Source organism: Saccopteryx bilineata, chromosome 2 (assembly GCF_036850765.1).
Source record: "Saccopteryx bilineata isolate mSacBil1 chromosome 2, mSacBil1_pri_phased_curated, whole genome shotgun sequence".
NCBI classification, from domain to species: Eukaryota; Metazoa; Chordata; class Mammalia; order Chiroptera; family Emballonuridae; genus Saccopteryx; species Saccopteryx bilineata.
The window spans coordinates 279,271,248-279,288,466 of NC_089491.1; the positions used below are offsets into that span (position 1 = coordinate 279,271,248).

At 53.5% G+C, this 17,219-nt stretch overlaps 2 protein-coding genes across 4 annotated transcripts in view; one reads left to right on the top strand and one right to left on the bottom strand.

The window, feature by feature from the left end:
• RXRG (retinoid X receptor gamma) overlaps positions 1-17,219 on the bottom strand; it is a 151,572-nt gene that overhangs the window by 105,796 nt on the left and 28,557 nt on the right. For all 3 annotated transcript variants that reach the window (XM_066261027.1, XM_066261030.1, XM_066261028.1), the window contains exon 2: positions 13,207-13,293. The gene's annotated coding sequence lies outside the window, so the exon portion shown is untranslated. The remainder of the gene's footprint in view (positions 1-13,206; positions 13,294-17,219) is intronic.
• On the top strand, positions 983-12,068 carry LRRC52 (leucine rich repeat containing 52). Its single transcript, XM_066255099.1, has 2 exons — positions 983-1,642; positions 11,690-12,068. The coding sequence occupies exons 1-2, from the start codon at positions 1,021-1,023 to the stop codon at positions 12,013-12,015; spliced, it is 948 nt and encodes a 315-aa protein (XP_066111196.1). The 5' UTR covers positions 983-1,020; the 3' UTR covers positions 12,016-12,068.

Below are 17,219 nucleotides of genomic sequence, written 5' to 3' on the forward strand. Positions count from 1 at the left end.
CTGGCAGGCAGTTCGTGCGTAGAAGCGCATGCTAGAAGCACTGGCTATTTTAAAAGTCCTAGGAGATTACAAATAATAAGAAATAGTTCATATCATCACACTCTGATTTTTTTTTTAATGCAGTTGGGTCTTGTTTTAAAAGTAGTAGCTTATACGTGGTCAAATGGTTCTGAAGAACACCAGCCCGCACAGATACTGCCAATGCCGATGGCGCTGTCCGTTGGCACACTGGGAATGCAGGCTCAGAGAAGCGCCCTGCAGAGTGACACCCTGGCTGGTTTGAGAGGAGGCTTCCCCTTTGCCAGTCCCACTCTGAGAGGCAACCTTGAACAAGTCCCTTGGCGTACCTGTGAGAGAAAGAGGACATTGGACTGGAGACGTCCGTGTGCCCTCTACGGCCCGTGGGTGACAGGGTCCCGTGTAACCCAATCCCTCTGCCATGCAGAGCTCACACACACACGCTCACACACACACACACACACACACGCTGCAGGGCCGACTCCCCCAGGGGCAGCCGGCTTACCGAGACACCAACACCCTCCACACCTCCCCAGAAGGGGAGGCAGGACCTCCTCAGTTAGGTTCTACCTGGCCCAGCCCAGCCCCGCAGTCTTCTGAGGCTGCTGACATCACAAAGGTGTCAACTGGCAAGCTCATTGTCATGTGGCTCTCCCCTGGCTCTCCTTCAGTTGCAGACGCGGGGCAAGGGTGAGACCTTTCACAGCCGCCAAGCAGGCAGGCTTCCAGTGGCGGTCTGGGAGCAAGCTGCCAGCAGTGCCACTTGGCCAGGCCGGGCCGGGCTGGGCGGGCTGGGCGGGCACTGGGCCTCGCATTTCAACTTCTGCTCAGTACTCCTGTAATGGAAAATTGCTCTGCACAGAGCTAGAGCGTTACAGTTCTTTCCGGCGCCCCTCCCCCGCCCCACCCCATCTGATCAGAGGAACAGCGCCCGCCCGCCCGCCCGCCCGCCTGCCCGCAGAAAGGTAGAAGGAGAGAGCAGTCCCACGGTGACTTCCTACTATGTCCCCTGCTTCGGGCCCTGGGCCCAGGTGGTTACTCTTCTCCTTCGGAATGGGGCTGGTGTCAGGGTCCAAGTGTCCAAACAATTGTCAGTGTCAAGCCCAGGAGGTGGTCTGCACAGGGAGGCAGCTGACGGAGTACCCCCCGGACATCCCCCTGAACACCCGGAGGCTCTACCTGAACGACAACAAAATCCCTTTCCTGCCGGCGATGAGCCTGGGTCTCCTCAGTGACCTGGTCTACCTGGACTGTCAGAATAACCTGATCACCGAGGTGATGGACTACACCTTCATCGGGGTCTTCCGGCTCGCCTACCTCGACCTCAGCTCCAACAACCTCACCGTCATCTCCCCCTACAGCTTCTCCATGCTCAGCAACCTGGTGCAGCTGAACATCTCCCACAACCCTCACCTCTTATCTCTGAACAAGTACACCTTCGCCAACACCAGCTCTCTCAGGCACCTGGACCTCAGAAACACCGGCTTGCAGATCTTGGACCACACTGCCTTCCAGAATCTCCTGACGCTGCACACCCTGTATCTGAGCGGAAACCCCTGGAAATGTAACTGTTCCCTGCTGGACTTCACCATCTACTTAATAGTGTCCCATCTGAACTACCCAGGTGAGGGTGTGATGGGGTGTGGGGGGGGCGGCGGGGGAGGAACCAGTGATGGAGTCGGAACCATGCGTTCCAGAAAAGTCAAAAGATGGTCAGGATGGGAGGCAGACACATAGGGTGAATCTGACTGAAAGCATTCTTAGTGCTCTTCAGGGTCCATCCTTGGGTTGACTGGAGAGGCAATAAGGACCAGTAGGGAAGTTCTGGAAGAAGGGTTCAAAGAACTGAGTTCTAGCCCCAAACTCAGCACTTGCAGACTGGCTGCCCCTTGCGAAAAGCACAATTTCTCTGAGCCTCAGTTCCCTGGTCCATAAAGCGGGGACAATCATCACGTTACCAAACGCACAGAGTTGTCTCGTTGACATAGACCGCGATGTGTGGAGATGACAAAGTAAGAAAGTAAGTAGGGGGGTTATCCCATTGGGGAGCTATTTTAACCTGTTTGATTCAGGGACTGGATGTTTCCGGGGTCTAAGCACGTCCCGTCATTCCCAGGCAGTGGAAAATCCAATAGTGTGGTGTATGGAAAGGACAGTGTCATAGTCATGGCGGGGGGCCGGGGGCACAGTGAGAGAGGGGAACAAGAGGCTTTGATGAGAAAACACCTTTGGTTTCAAGATGCTAAGCTCATAAAGCAGGAGAGAATGACCTGCCATCGCGAGAAGGGGCCACCAGGGCCCTCGGTGTCCAGCAGGGAGATTTCAGACGTATGTTCTTAACTCTCCCCTGGTCGATTTCCAAGCCAGTTGCTGCTATTCTACTCAGCACTGTGCCCAACCTTCTGCCACGGCCCCAGGGTACCCCGGGCCCCATACCTCACCTCTCACCTTCCAGGCTGGTATAGAAATAGAACCAACCCACCTAGGGCTGTTGTAAGGATGACACAAGAACATTTGTGGGCTGTCATTTGCGTTGAACCTGGCACACTAGAAGTATTCCATAAACAAATGCTTGGCAGGTGTGGGAAGATAGAAGGTACCAAGAGACATCAGTCAGGTGGTCCCGGGACAAGCAGAGGGCGCTGAGAAGCTCAGGAGATGTGGCATGGAAGGACAGTGTCCCTGTCTGGGAGACATGACTGTGGGGTTACCTGTAGGGATATAGGTAGGGTGTAGGAAGGTGGGCAGCCGGTCCCAGGGCTCTACCCCCTGAGAACACGAGAGAGAGGGAATGTTGGAGGGAGGTGGGGTATTTCGCAATTTACGGGCACAGGAGGTCAGACCTAGAGAACCAAACCAGAAGCCCCAGGCAAGACCTGGGGCTTGACTGACAGCAGCAAGGTGGCCACTGCTGCCTCTGGAACTGAATTTACCTAAAGGCAAGTCTCACCTCCAGAAACAGGTGTGGACACATGGGGGCAAAGGAGGGGAGCTTTCTGGGGCTGCAGCAAGGAGGTTAGTCCCCCTGTGGGGCAGACATGGCCCAGGAAGAAAGAACTCACCTGTTTGGTGCAATTTGGGGATCTGGAGAGTCCTGAGCTAGGCCTTTGCCCCGATACCTCCTCATGTGCTGCTTCCCACTGGGCTGAAACCAGCTTTGTGAGATTCACCCTCCTGGGTCCCCAAAAGTGCCCTGATCTTGAAGAAGACCCCACAAAACATACACGAGCTCCTGGCCAGAATGATATAGGTGCCCCTAAACACCTGTATTATCAGCCCTCATGTCAGAGGGAGGAGGGAATTGTGAAATCCAGGTAGCTGAGACTATTCTGCAATGTTATAGGACCTTGAAGGAAGCCCAGGTCCAGGGAGGAAATGAAGAGGTCAGAGGACAGAAGGTATGAAGGGTAATACGGTGTCTAGCCTATGTCACATTGTGGCTAAGGTTGACTCCCTGATCACAGCGCGCGTGCACACACACACATACACAATCACACACAGTGGCTGCAGAGGGTATTTCATTCACCCGTTTTCATGACAATGCTGTCCTGAATAAGAGCACCGAAACCTGGATACTTCTCACCCGAGGCTTCCGTCTAAAGAGACCTCCAGTGAGAGGCTGCCCAGATGCACTAAACACCGTCCAGCTCTCAAAGGGCTCAGGTGTTCACTTCCCAAAGCCGGCAATCCCAACAGAAGTGCCGGTGTGTCACCCAGTGCCGGCTGCCAGGGCGCCCCCCACGAGCCCTGATCCATACAGCTAAAAGAGACCCACCGATTCCATTTCCTCCTTGGCAGAGGTCAGCCGAGCAGAGGGAATGCTCCTGGCCGGAGCTGGAATTTTCCAGTCATCGGTGCTATCTGAAGGTGACAGTAGCACTTGACCTCTCCCCGGGACAGTGTTCCCTCCCAGGACAGGGCCGGGTGCCTCTCAGGATGTGCTCAGAAACGCACGCCACTCTAAGCTCCCGGACAGAGGGCCTGGCCTCCCCTGGCCCCTTCCCCTCCACCCCCACGGTCTGGTCCAGCACTGCTGGGGGACATGGTCTAGGCTGTGCTTTCTGCTTCAGCAGCCACTGCAGCTGCTCCAACTGGACCTGCCCTGAGATGCTAGTGGTTAATTATGTTTGGAAACGTCTCTCTCACAGGACATTTGCAATTTGAAATTTTGCCGGCGCGACTGAGGAACTGAATTTTTCATTTTATTCGTTTCCATTCATCTAAATAGCCACACGCATGGCAAAATGGCTACCGTATTGGTCAGGGCCACCTTTTATCATAGGAAGATGCTTCGACTGGAACTCCAGAATCCAGCCTCCTCACAGCCTGGAGACCTTCTGCAATCCAAGCTCGGTGGTTTCCCCCCGTGTCACGGACACACCACTGTCCACTCAACGCACACGTTTACTCTGTGTGCATCATGCAGCCACATGGTTGGGGAGCTTTCCTCACAGAGGAAGACATCGCATTTCCCATCTTTAGTAAGACAATCTAGGGAGGCGAGGGAGAGAATGTGGTTGGAAGCCAAGAGCGCTGTCCTGGTCCCAGCATTGCCATGGGGTGGTTTTGGGCAGGTCACTGCCCTTCCCTGTGTCTCACCTGTCCCGGAGGTAAGGGAGTAAGTAGGGCTAGAGACCCTCGAAGACTCCTTCTAGCTGACCATTCAAGGATCAAAATAGAAATAGAAGATGCACTTAGATGAGTGAACTAGGAGGAAACTGGTGGGCTGCAGACAGGGTCCGAGATAAGCCACGATGGATCAGGGTCAAGGGGGCAGTGTCCCCAGAAGGGAGGCTGTGGTCACACATGACCAGGCAGCGGCAGCAGTCAGCCTCTGATCCCCACACTCACCACCACCCCCATCTTCAGTGCCCTCTATTTGACTAGAACAACGTCCCCGCCCCCCCGCCCTGGGGACTCAGTGCCCTGGACCTGCCTCATCAGCGGTTCCTAGACTCCGATGAGCCCAGGAACCCCAGTCCAGAGGGTCTGAATCCGAGACCCATCGGTGCAGGCACGCTGTGGGCCACACGCCGAGAATCCCGTGATCATGGCCTGTGTCCCCAGCCTGCTGCAGCTGCTCCAGCCTGACCTGTGCTGAGATGTTAGTGGTTAATTATGTTTTGGAAACGTCCTTCCTCGTGGGAGACGTTCTCAGTGTGACATGGAACAATTAGAAACAGTGGGAATTCAGAAAGCAACGGGCACCAGGGGCGGGAGTAGGGGTTGTTTCGGGACAGAGGGTCCCTCTGTGTCAGCTCTTATCGTCCTCGGGCAGGCCTGCTCGAGCCCAGTGGCCTGGGCCGGAGTGCCACAGAGGCAGGGGGACAGAACCCCTCTGGGATGTCTGCAGGAGCAGATGGGCTTGGTCAGGTGGTGTTGCTCTGAAACCAAGTCATTTGAGGGCATTTTGAGCAGAGAACATTTTTGTTTCATCCTGAAGGCTGTTCTGTCCTGTGCTCGGGGCTGCTGTAATTGGATCGCGGCCCTGTTTCAACCCACCAAGTAGAAAGTCATCCGCAATGTGCCAAAACTGAGATTTCCAGAACGAATGCAGGGCCTTGCACTTGTCCACCATTACCGCTAACCGTCCCCTCCATCAGGGAGATGGCAGTGATGACCAGAGGCTACAAAAGGGACCGGCTGGGAGCAAACACTTCCCAGGCCATCCAGTGCTCTGCTCGTGTGTGGCCCTCCCTCATCACAGACACCTGGCCTGTGGCCCCACCCGGCTGATACTCAGACAGAGCACCTCAGGAGGGCAGCGAGAAGGTTGATGGGGGACCACTATGCCAGTGACCCCCTAAACCATGCAGGAAACTCGAGAAGAGATGGGGGCAGGCATGTGCCATCCAGAAGGGGTCCTGGTGAGTCTCCCTAACTCAGCCCAGTTGCGATCTCTGAGAGGAGATGTCTTGGACGGTTCTGGTGGTATGAGGTAGGGAGGGTGGGCACCAGACAGCGGTGGGTTACAGACTGACCTGCGAGAAGAGACAAAGCAGAGAAGACGGGGCAAACTCTTCTAGGAAGCTTGACTGTGAGCAGAAGGAGACCAGATAATGGACAGGAAGGATTTCAGGGAAGGAATTTTTTAGAAGAAAGGAGATACCGGTGTGTGTTTCTCTGGTAGGGGAAGGAGCAAAGACATGGGGTGTGGGCATCACTGTCAGGGTGAGGCACCAGGCAGGATGGTCTTCAGAGTCACAGAGACGGGAAGACCCCTCCTCGGAGACTGCAGGGAGGGGGAGCGCCCAGGGGATGAGGAGGACCATGTGAGATGAATCAAGGCAGGTCCCCCTTGAGACTCCCGAATTTTCTCTCAGTGACATAAAGGACAGAGAACGGCTTCATATCCGGGAAAGTGTATGGTTTCCCGTGATGTTTCTAGGACGCTTCTTATAACGCCGGCCCAATTAGGTGATTGTAACACACCTCTCTCTCCCCGAGAGAATCACGCTCTAGTTGAACAGGCAGAACCAAGACGGGCTCCGGATTCGGGCCACCTGGTTTCTGAAGCCGGCCACTGTCAGGGGCCAAACCGCATGGCTTTAGCCAAATGTCTCCATGAGACCCTGCACCCTCATCTGTGGAATGGAGATAAAACGGAACGTACGTCTCGGAGTCATGATTGTCATGACGTAACTCATGTCCATGACAGGAAGACTGTGGGGTGTTGAGACAAGGGAGCTGCAGGTGGGCAAAGGTGGAAGCCAATGCCAGGACCAGAAACACTCCGAGGACCATGAGTGAGGTGCTGAGCAGGAGTCATGCCAGTTAGAGACTTCGGTGGCACTGGGCTGTGACATGGCCCGGCATAGGCTCCCCTTGGGGGAGTCATCTCCCCTAGAGGTAGGACCCAGAGGCCACCCGCCATACAGCACGAGGTAGCAAGAACCGGTCCCAAACGGCGTGGCAGCTTCAGGCCTGCCGTGTGAGGTCAGACCAGTCACCCACCCGTTCTCTCCTGTGTGCGCCCAGTGGACAAGCACGGAGCCTCTCCCGTGTGCCAGGCACTAGGGCGCACAGGTGAACACACAGGGCCTCTGCCCCCAAGCAGTGATTGAGGAAGGCTCACAGTCGTTACCTTTCAACACCGGGACTACATCCTACACCCACCCCCTCTGCACTCCCCTGTACGTTCTCCTCGGCATCTCGGAGGACAGAGAGGTGCCCCCTCCCCGGCTGCAGGCTTGTCCTAGTCCCTCCGTGTGGTCCTGGACACCTCCTGCTCCTGCATCCTCAGGGACCGCACCCTCCTGAGCTTTCTGTGTCCTCCCCCGGCTCTGACCAGGTGAGCAGGCACTGGTGCTCGCCTAGTGCAGAGCAGTCCCGGGGGGCCAGAGGTCAGCTGGCACACCTATGGTCCTCCATCTCCCCAGGGTCCCTTTCCTCTAGCTGAGCATTACGTCCATGACACAGGCCTCATTAGTAACAAATAACAATTCACTCGTCAACCAGCCCACGGGCAGCTCTGGCTCTGGTGTTCATAAAGCAGCACACTGGATGTCGGGGACACAGCATAGGCGAAGTCCCATGTCTCTGTGGACTTCATAATCTAGTGGGTGGGGGCAGACAAAAGATAAACCCGCTCCCCTGACAAATGCACAATGAGGCCAGAGCAAAGAAGAAGAAAGAAGGTGAAGGTCGGCACATCCCATCTGTGTGGCTCGGGCACGCCGGGTCCCCGCAAGGAGAGAAGGGAGACAGAGCCTTCCTGTGCTCCCGCTCGCTCGAGGACCAGGCTGCACCACAAAGCACCCAAGCGAATAGAAACCGGTGTGTGTTTGCAGTTAGCTGAGAGGCTTCCAAATTCCACCCTCTCACTTTGCACAGCCCAGACGGCTTCTCCGGGAACCACAAACCCTGGGAACCCACAGGGGACCCCACAACCGTGGTCCCCTCCTCTGCAGCTGAGGAAAGAAGGAGCTTGTCTGAAAACCACCAGGTTCGGGCTGGTTTCCGAAAGGGAAAGGCTTCCTGAGCACCCACATGAATAGGTGTGGCTCTGGGCTACACACCCACTGGTCCCTCCAAGCATCTGATCCCAGCACACAGGTTTTCCACCTGTGAGCCAGCACCATGCTATGTGTGGAAATAAAAAAGGGAGTAGGAGATGTTCCCTTAGGAACTATTTGCAGGAAGGGTTTAAACATTAATGACACCTGTAATTTATACCAGGGAGTTTTAACTGGGGTGAATGCCCCGGACCCATGGAATGCGGCTGCATAAGGGGTCACTTGGGGCCAAGTCACGTGTCTGAAATGTGAAGGAAGCCCCCCTCCCCCCACCTCCTGGAGCTGTGCAGAGCACTGGTAGACACAGGGGCACCTGGCTGCCTGGTTGCACTTTGTCAAAGGCAAGGAGACGGAGCTAGCCAGAGAAAGAATCATTTAGAAACAATGTATTCCTTATGTAGAGCGGCAATGATTCAAAGTGTCCAGTGTGATCAAGAGTAGAGGTTAATTTTGTGAAGCACCTTGTACAGGGCTGGCCCCTATCAGGGACTCCAGAATCAGTAGATGGATCCTATAATCTCTGACATCATCATACCAAACTCAGAAAAGGATGGATAATTAACCAGCCAAAGAAAAGGAAGCAGCAATAATAGACTAAAAGGCAATGAAGCAGAGGAAAAGGGGCATAAAATAGTGGTGGTGAACAGAAACCAACAGCTGAGCTAAATGTATCAGTCTAACATGAAATGTTAACAAGGCTGCTTAAAAAATACAAGGTTTGCTAGATGGGGTGGAAAACAAAACCCAGTCACTCACTACTTACAAAAACACACCTTAATTATAGGCACACAGAATGATTAAATGCAAAAGGATGGGGCAGAGATAGTGCAGACCCTAACCCAAAGAAACTCGAGACAGCCCTACTATGGCATCGAACAAAGCAGACCTCAAGGCAAGAAGCATGACTTGAGATGACGAGAAAAGGCTCGGTGAGAAAAGGGTAAACGTCCCAGGGAGTGGTGACAGTAATCACTTCCTATGCATCTAATAACTTGGCTTCAAAATACGTAAAGCAAAACTTAACAGGACCATACGAAGAAGCAGACAGATGCACGCCCTTACTTGATGGCTTCAACACACTTCCCTCCATAACTAATTGACAATAGACTCAGAGTAGCTAAAAGGCAATCATTCTGAAAAAGTATTAAAACGTCAAAGAAAAGATCAAAAGCCAATAGAGATGTAGAAGAGCGCTATAAACCACAACCTAATTGCCATCCATGCAACAATGTGCTCCACAAAGACAAAACACACTTTTTCTTTTTCCGGGACACATGCCTATTTACTAAATTTACTGAAACCAACTTGAGGCTCAGCTGGAAAGCAAATTCTTGATAAATTTCAAAGGATTGAAATCATAGACAGTGTGTCCCGGACCACAGTAGAATTGAACTAGAATGTAATAATAAAACTATTGCTATCACATCCCTGAATATTTAAAAATTCATTCTTTCAGTGCATGATAGCTCTTATTCACAGGAAGGGTAATGATCCCACCCGATTGACATGAGCCAAAAGCCAGCCTTGTAGGATATATATATGATATATATATATATATATATATATATATATATATATATATATATATATATATATAAGCATCCTTTCCTGGCACAGGACAAGGCAATAAGGATGCTATAAGGAAGAAAGGCACAGACCAGATGAGTTCAGTGGTGGCGACAGTCACATGTCGTTCGAGTGAGCGAGTGGAGGGGTGAGGTTGGAGAAGGGCTCCTGGGAAGATGCATTTTACACTCTCCCTTGAAGGACAGGGAGGAATTGGTCATGCGCACTGGGGGAGGAACACTAGATGCAGGAGGAGCCCTGTAACTAGGGCAGCTGCAGACAAGGCAGAGATGCCAGGAGGGGTGGGGGGGAGCCAGTAGGACTGGAGCCCGGAGTGCTGAAAAGCCCGTTGGGGTGGGTGGAAGGGGACACGTGCTACAGGCTCAGAAGGCCAGGCCACCAGGAGGTTATTCTGAGAACCACAGGGGAGGAGAGGAAGGTTCTGAGCCAGAGTTTGGGGGGGGGGGGGTGGAGAGCTGTGCTTGTGGAAGGGACATCCCAGATGTGTGAGAGGCAAGGTGGACCCAAACTGGGAAATTAGGTAACTGGTGGGCATAGGGTGACTTATGGGAGGGACCACTGGCACCTCACGGTGACAGGGAATGGGGAGGGGAGAGTAGAAAAACTCAGGACCCCTCCCCTCCAGGGCCACCCACACAGCTCACCTAAGAGTAGCCGAATGAGGCATTAAAATCACCACCCAGCCTGACCAGGCAGTGGCGCAGGGGATAGAGCGGCAGACTGCGAAGCTGAGGACCCAGGTTCGAGGTCCCAAGGTTGCCAGCTTGAACATGGGCTCATCTGGTTTGAGCAAGGCTCACCAGCTTTAGCCCAAGGTCGCTAGCTTAAGCAAGGGGTCACTCAGTCTGCTGTAGCCTCCAGGTCGAGGCACATATGAAAAAGCAATCAATGAACAACTAAGGTGCCGCAACAAAGAATTGATGCTTCTCATCTCTCTCCCTTACTATCTGTCTGTCCCTCTGTCTCTCTCTCTGTCCCTGTCACACACACACACAAATCACCGCTTAATTGCTCCTTTCATGTAATGCTCCAAAGTGGGGAAGTGCGCGTTTAATGTTTAGTCTCATCTCTGCCACTCAAACCACAAGTTGAATGCCAAATAAATCTTTTTTAAAATAGAATGCAATAATCCACCCCCACACCACCAGACATACCCAGACCCTCTGAATCCCATGGTTTCCTTGCTCGGGCACATCTCTCTTTCTGTGTCCCCATGTCGTGTCTCGGGCAGGTGCCCTGAGCCCTCTCCTGCCAGCAGTCCTGAGGAGTGGCCAGGAGACTCTCATGCTCCTCACCAACCCCACTCTTAAGCTTCCTGGCCAAAACCCCAGGGGTCCCAAGCCAGGCTGACTGACAGAGGTCCAGAGGGTCGCAGTGTCACTGCCCCCTGATGGTCACCTAGAGGGAGGCCAGTCCCCAAGCCCCTTTCCTCTCCTGATAACTCGCCAGGAAGCACAGACACCTGGGGGCCGCTGTCCACACTCAGTCTGGAGAGGGGCCTCTTGCTCCCCTTCTCTCTGTCACAAGTCAAAGATGTCACAAACGCCTGTCCTGCCCCCCCACACACAAAGGAGTGCGATGCCCATGGGTGGCCGTTGTGGTCCCTGGCTGGGCTCGGGCTCAGGCTCAGGTATAGGGAAAGACAGGTGGGGGTCACCAGGGGAAGGGGACAAGCAAATGGTGACCATCGGTGGTGGACTGTGGAGTGTCCATGCTCCATGGCCATCTGGCTGGGTTTCAAAGCCTCCGGCTTGCTAATGTCATTGTCCCCTTCACTGAGGACCCTTCAGAAGCCACACTCGCTTTCAGGAGGTGACCTGGGGCAAGAAGCAGTTCCGGGCTCAGTGCTTCTCAAACTTTCAGGCACCCGCAGACCAGGGGGTCTGGGGGACCTGGGCCAGGGGGCTGGGGCCTGAGAGGCTGTGCTGCTGGTGAGGTCCAGGCGATGCCCACACACCCCACCCACCTTGTGTAGTGAGAGTCCAGGCAGCCTCTCCAGGTGCCCTTGGGCCGCGGGAATCTGGGAGCTCCACCGCCTCAGAATCCCACCTGCTGTGTTTTCCCCGCAGATGAGCAGAACGCCACATGCGTGGAGCCCATGGAGCTGGTCGGGTGGCCCATCACACAGGTGGGGAACCCGCTGCGGTACATGTGCATCACGCACCTGGACGGCCTCGACTACCTCTTCTTGTTGCTCATTGGGTTCTGCATCTTCTCAGCGGGCACAGTGGCCGCTTGGCTCACAGGCATGTGCGCTGTGCTCTACCAGAACGCCCGGCGCAAGTCGAGTGAGGCGGAGGACGAGGATGAGCATGGGCAGCGGGTGGAGGTCAGCCGGCGGATTTTCCAGAGCAGGACGGACTCGCAGCAGGACGGCTTCCCGCGGCTGATCTAGCCTCCGGGCACCGTGCCGGGCCACCGTTCCCAGGTCCCCTGCCTTCTCTTCACCCTCCCTGCCCACCACTCCCTCTGAGCTGCCTTTGCAGGTTAGAATAAAATATTTCTTAGTGAATAAAACGTTGAGTGGCCAGTTCACAGGCTGGTCCATTCCCGCTTGACCCACCCCAGGGCACTTCTCTGAGCTCAGCAGGGTGGCGTGAACATGGTCCAGAATGCTGGGGGCCGCGTCTCAGTGCTGAGGAACCCCCCACCCCGCACCCAGAGCCGGCAGGCTCAGTCTCACGAGCACCCACTCTGCCCTCCACTAAGCACTGGGGGGAGGGAACCGGAAATGCAGGGTGTAAGATGTGCCCCCCCAAGAGTAAACAGTTGGAAGGGGGCATCAAGACTAAAATGAATCAAGTTGGGGAAAATGCCAGACACAATGACAAGAGGTGATACTCATGGAAGGTCCCCAGGAGCCATCTTCACGCTCTGTCTCGTAATGATCACAGTGACCCTCTAACATTCACACGAGTTCACAGTGACAGAGGGAGGCCCGGGCAGGGTACACAGCTGACCGAGGCCACCCAAATGGTCAGCAGCAAAGCCTCCCAAAGTCCACGTTCATCCCTCCACAAGAAGCTGCCCCCTTCTCCCACCCCGGGATGTCTCGCTAGACACAACCAACATTATATCCTGTGAATCTTGGACAGAAGAACAAGGGGAGAAGCCCATCAAGGTGGCCCGCCCTCCCCGGGTCCTGACGGAGTACCTGGCTTCAGTTTATACACAGGTTCTCCCCGGGTTACCCCTCAACAACCAAGTCCAGTAGTCACTGCTAGCCTTGCTCCCCTGAAGCTCAGAGAGGCTAAGAAACCAGGTTAGGATCACACAGCTTACAGCAGGCAGAACCCCCGGCTGCCTGTCCCCCCAGCCCCGAGCCTGTGCTCTGTGCCCTGAAGTTGAAGTACCGAACAGAGTGGCCACGCACACACGCTGTGGTCTAGCTCTCAGGCTGACTGACCTGTCATGAGAGCTGGAATTCAGAGTCGAAGGGACGAAGAGAAGAAAGAAGGTGTCAGAGAGAGAAGTGAGGCCAGACCCTGCAGGGCTTCTGACTCACCTGTCCTCAGGGTTAGGAGAGCATATGCTGCAGTCACAGGTAACCCCAAAGTCTCCCTGGCTTAGCGCCACAAAGACTTACCTTTTGCAGGTGTGGAGCCCAACGTGGGGGAGGGCAGCCCTCTTGCCCGAGTAGCTGCTGCCCTGGAGCACAGTCCTTGGAGGTCTCCTGCAGAGGAGGGAGGAGAGGTCATGGTCACATCCCTCCTAATGGCCTGGGCCTGGAAATGACACGTGTCACCTCCATTCACATGTCTCATGGTCCCAACCTTATAGGAGGCAAAAGCAGTCTGTGCGCCAGGAAGACAGTCTGTGCCTTGCCCAATACAATAGGCAGGGACTCTGAGCTCCCCCTGCACGCGAGAGCTCTGGGCATGAGGATGGCATGGTCCTCTCTGTGTGTTAGGAAGCTCTCTGTGGGGGTCAGGTGTGACAGGAAACAATGGGACCAGCATGACTGCAGTGCCCCGGGTTGGGGGTGTGGGGACAGGAGATTGACAGGAAAGGCAGTGTGCACAGAGAAGTGGCTGAATTTCAGAGTTATGTCGAGGGAGGGACAGTGGACATAATTCCACGGGTGACAAAAGAAGGAAGAGGTGGAAGGAGGGGAGGGTGTTAAGGAGAGTACCCACATTCTGGCTCAGACAGCCAGGCGGCCAGGAGGCACAGTCCCTTAGGCAGGGGAACCAGCACATGAGCTGCTGTCAAAACTGGCCGAGAGGTAAAGCCCAGGGTGCAAGAAGGCACATGTGCAGAAGGTGGGTGGGTGGGGAAGCAGAGGGGTGATTCCTCCTCCTCCTCTGCCTGGTAAGTCCACTCACAAAGCCTTTCCACTACTTTGAAAGGTGTCACCGACCCGTTGCATGGCTAAGAAAACCGAGGTTTCAAAGGGTACCGCTCGACCTGTTTCACCTGGCTTGTAGCTGGGACTGAGACATTCAGCAGCCAGGTCTTCCTGACGCTATGGTTCGCGTTTCCCCTGCCAATGTGGTCCCCTCTCTGTCCAGAGACAAAGACTGCGATGTTAGGGACATGCACAAAATTAAATGTTTCCAAATTTGATTTTGCACCATCTTGCCCTTAGCCCTTGCCTGTTCCTGACTCAGGTTCATCTCTAGGATCAAATTCAAAACCTGTGGGTTTGCCTGACTAGGCGGTGGCGCAGTAGATAGAGCATCGAACTGGGATGCGGAAGACCCAGGTTCGAGACCCCGAAGTCGCCAGCTTGAGCGAGGGGTCATCTGGTTTGAGCAAAAGCTCACCAGCTTGAGCCTAAGGTCGCTGGCTCAAGCAAGGGGTTACTCGGTCTGCTGGAGGCCCGCGGTCAAGGCACATATGAGAAGGCAATCAATGAACAATTAAGGTGTTGCAATGTGCAACGAAAAACTAATGATTGATGCTTCTCATCTCTCCATTCCTGTCTGTCTGTCCCTGTCTATCCCTCTTTCTGACTCTCTCTCTGTCTCTGAGAAAAAAAAAACAAAAAAAACCTGCGGGTTTGATGGGAGTTTGATCCATGCCATCCAAAAGCTCGTGTTAGAAAATAAGGCCATCCCCGGCTGGTTGGCTCTGTGGATAGAGCATCGGCCTGGTGTATAGATGTCTCAGGTTCAATTCCTGGTGAGGGCACAGATGAGAAGCAACCATCTGTTTCTCCCCCTCTCCTCCTCCCCCTTCTCTCTCTTTTCCCCTCCCACAGTCAGTGGCTCAAATATTTCGAGCACTGACCCCAGGCACTGAGGATAGCTTGTTTGGTCTGAGCACCGCCCCCAGATGGGGGTGTTGTCAGGTGGACCCCAGTCGGGGGTGCATATGGGAGTCTGTCTCTCTATCTCCCCTCCTCTCACTTAAAATAAATAGATAAACAAGTAAGTAAATGAAGCCAAATTGTCTATTACTATTAAGACCACAAAAGGATTATCAGCGTCTTTGTGGCAACCAGACGGTGGGGATGGCACGCAGGTGGTCAGCTCCAGCAACAACGGTCCTCACACTGCTGGCGGGTCAGGGTGGAACTCAAAAAAGGGGGCAAGCTGCAGGCGGTTTCCAGCAGGGTTAGCATGGGAAAGCGTGCAGGCTAGCGGATTCCTTAGGTGGGCCATTTAGGCCAAGAGATTAACATTTAAGAACAGTACTAAAAAAAAAAAAATTTTTTTTAATTGTAGAAGTACAATCCAGTTTTAATCTGAAACAAAATGTCATTGGGGTCAACATGTTGGTACATTTGTAAAGCGCCTTAAGCTATCCCTCTGTGGAAGGCACGATACCGCAGTTTACTTTTATATTGTATTGTGCATGCCTATAGCATTCCGTCTTCAAACTGAATCCTTACAACATGGCTGTCTTAGAGAATAAAGCTCTGTGAGGAAAAGGAGTTAACAGCTTCGCAACATAACTAAATTGTCTCTGCGTTCTTCTGAAGGTTATCAATGAAAATAATCAGCCTGTGTGTTTAGTGAATCTATTTGTATTTTTTTTCAATCATTTTATCTAAGGTTATACTTGCTAGGATCATTTTTTTAAGTAGCAATTTTTTAGTTATTTTTATTTATTTATTCATTTTAGAGAAGAGAGACAGAGAGAGCGTGCGAGAGAGAGAGAGAGAGAGAGAGAGAAGAGGGGGGAGGAACAGGAAGCATCAACTCCCATATGTGCCTTGACCAGGCAAGCCCAGGGTTTTGAACCGGCAACCTCAGCATTCCAGGTCGACACCTGATCCACTGCACCACCACAGGTCAGGCCGGGATCATTGCTTTTTTAAAAAGCAAAATTCAAATCTTCTCCCCCGCTCCAAAAAAAACAAAACAAAAGAGTCCAGTCTGCGACATGACTTGGGGTCTTCCTGGGTGCCCCTGCCTGTACTCATGTCAGTGACTGTGGGCTCATTACCAACCCGCCCAAGTGGACGGGGATGGGCTCAATCTTTCTGTCTGGTCTCCTTCAGAGGTAACGCATGGCTGACCGTCCCCACCTCCCCTGAACTGGGCAGTGCAGGGCCCACGGCAGGAAGTCCACAGACCTCTGAGCTGCAGTCCCATGGCCACCACTGAACACAGACACTCAGAAATCAGGCAGGCCTGTCTCCTAGGGGCAGCCTCGCAGGGGTGACCAGGACCCGAGGAGAATTGGCCTCGGCTCAGCTGGTCTTAACCCCTCGTCCCCAACAACCAATAGGGAGAGAGAAAGTGACCGTCATGGTGAGTGTGGCCGACACAGTGAGACCAGTTGGACCTCCTGCACAGTCTGAGCCCGGAACGCATTGTAATCTCTGTCTTTCTCCTCCTCCCCATAAATTCACTGGGGGTTAAACTCAGATTGTGGTTCTAAAATTCAGAGAGTCTTCATACAAAGGATCTAAGACCATGGCCGGCACAACATAGGCCCTTGGAGAATGGCCACTTTGGGGACAGAATGAGCCCCCTTAGCACTCCTCGTCTGAGAACCTTCCTTTTGGATGGGGCTCGGAGACACAGGTTACGTGACAACCCCCAGCCCCCGGCAGCAGGGCCTGCATCAGCCGTTTCATCCCCAAGGCTTCCACCTCTCCATTAGTAAAAACAGTTTGTGGGCCGGAGCTGCGATTTTCCTCACGCCCCAGATGTGTGTGCTCGTGGTGATGGGGTTTAGTCCAAAAGAGGGCTTTGACCAGTGTAGTTGGTTTCTCTGAGCCTTACCAAGGACTTTTACACAGTTTTATTTAAGATTAAAAAAAAAAAACAACACTTCTTTTTATTTAAAAAAAAAATTGATTGTAAAGTGAGACAGAACTCTGCTCTGAGGCAGTCATATCACCAAAGAATAATAACCCCACCAAGATGCATTCTACACGTCAATACGGCAGACAGACATAGGTTCACAGTCGTGAGTGCAGGATACAGTTTGTTCCTGTTATTATTACTTATTAATTACTGTGTTCTTTTCCATCCGAACAGCAGTAAGCCTGCCTTTGCCCCACGCTGTATGCTCGTGGAAGAGACATCTGCCTGGGGAGGTCAGGATGGCGTCAGCAAGGGACAGACACCAGGGTGGAGGTCAGTGTAAGAAATTCCAAACCGAGGGAAGCATGAGCCAAGTCCCCAAGGTAGCCTGGGTGAA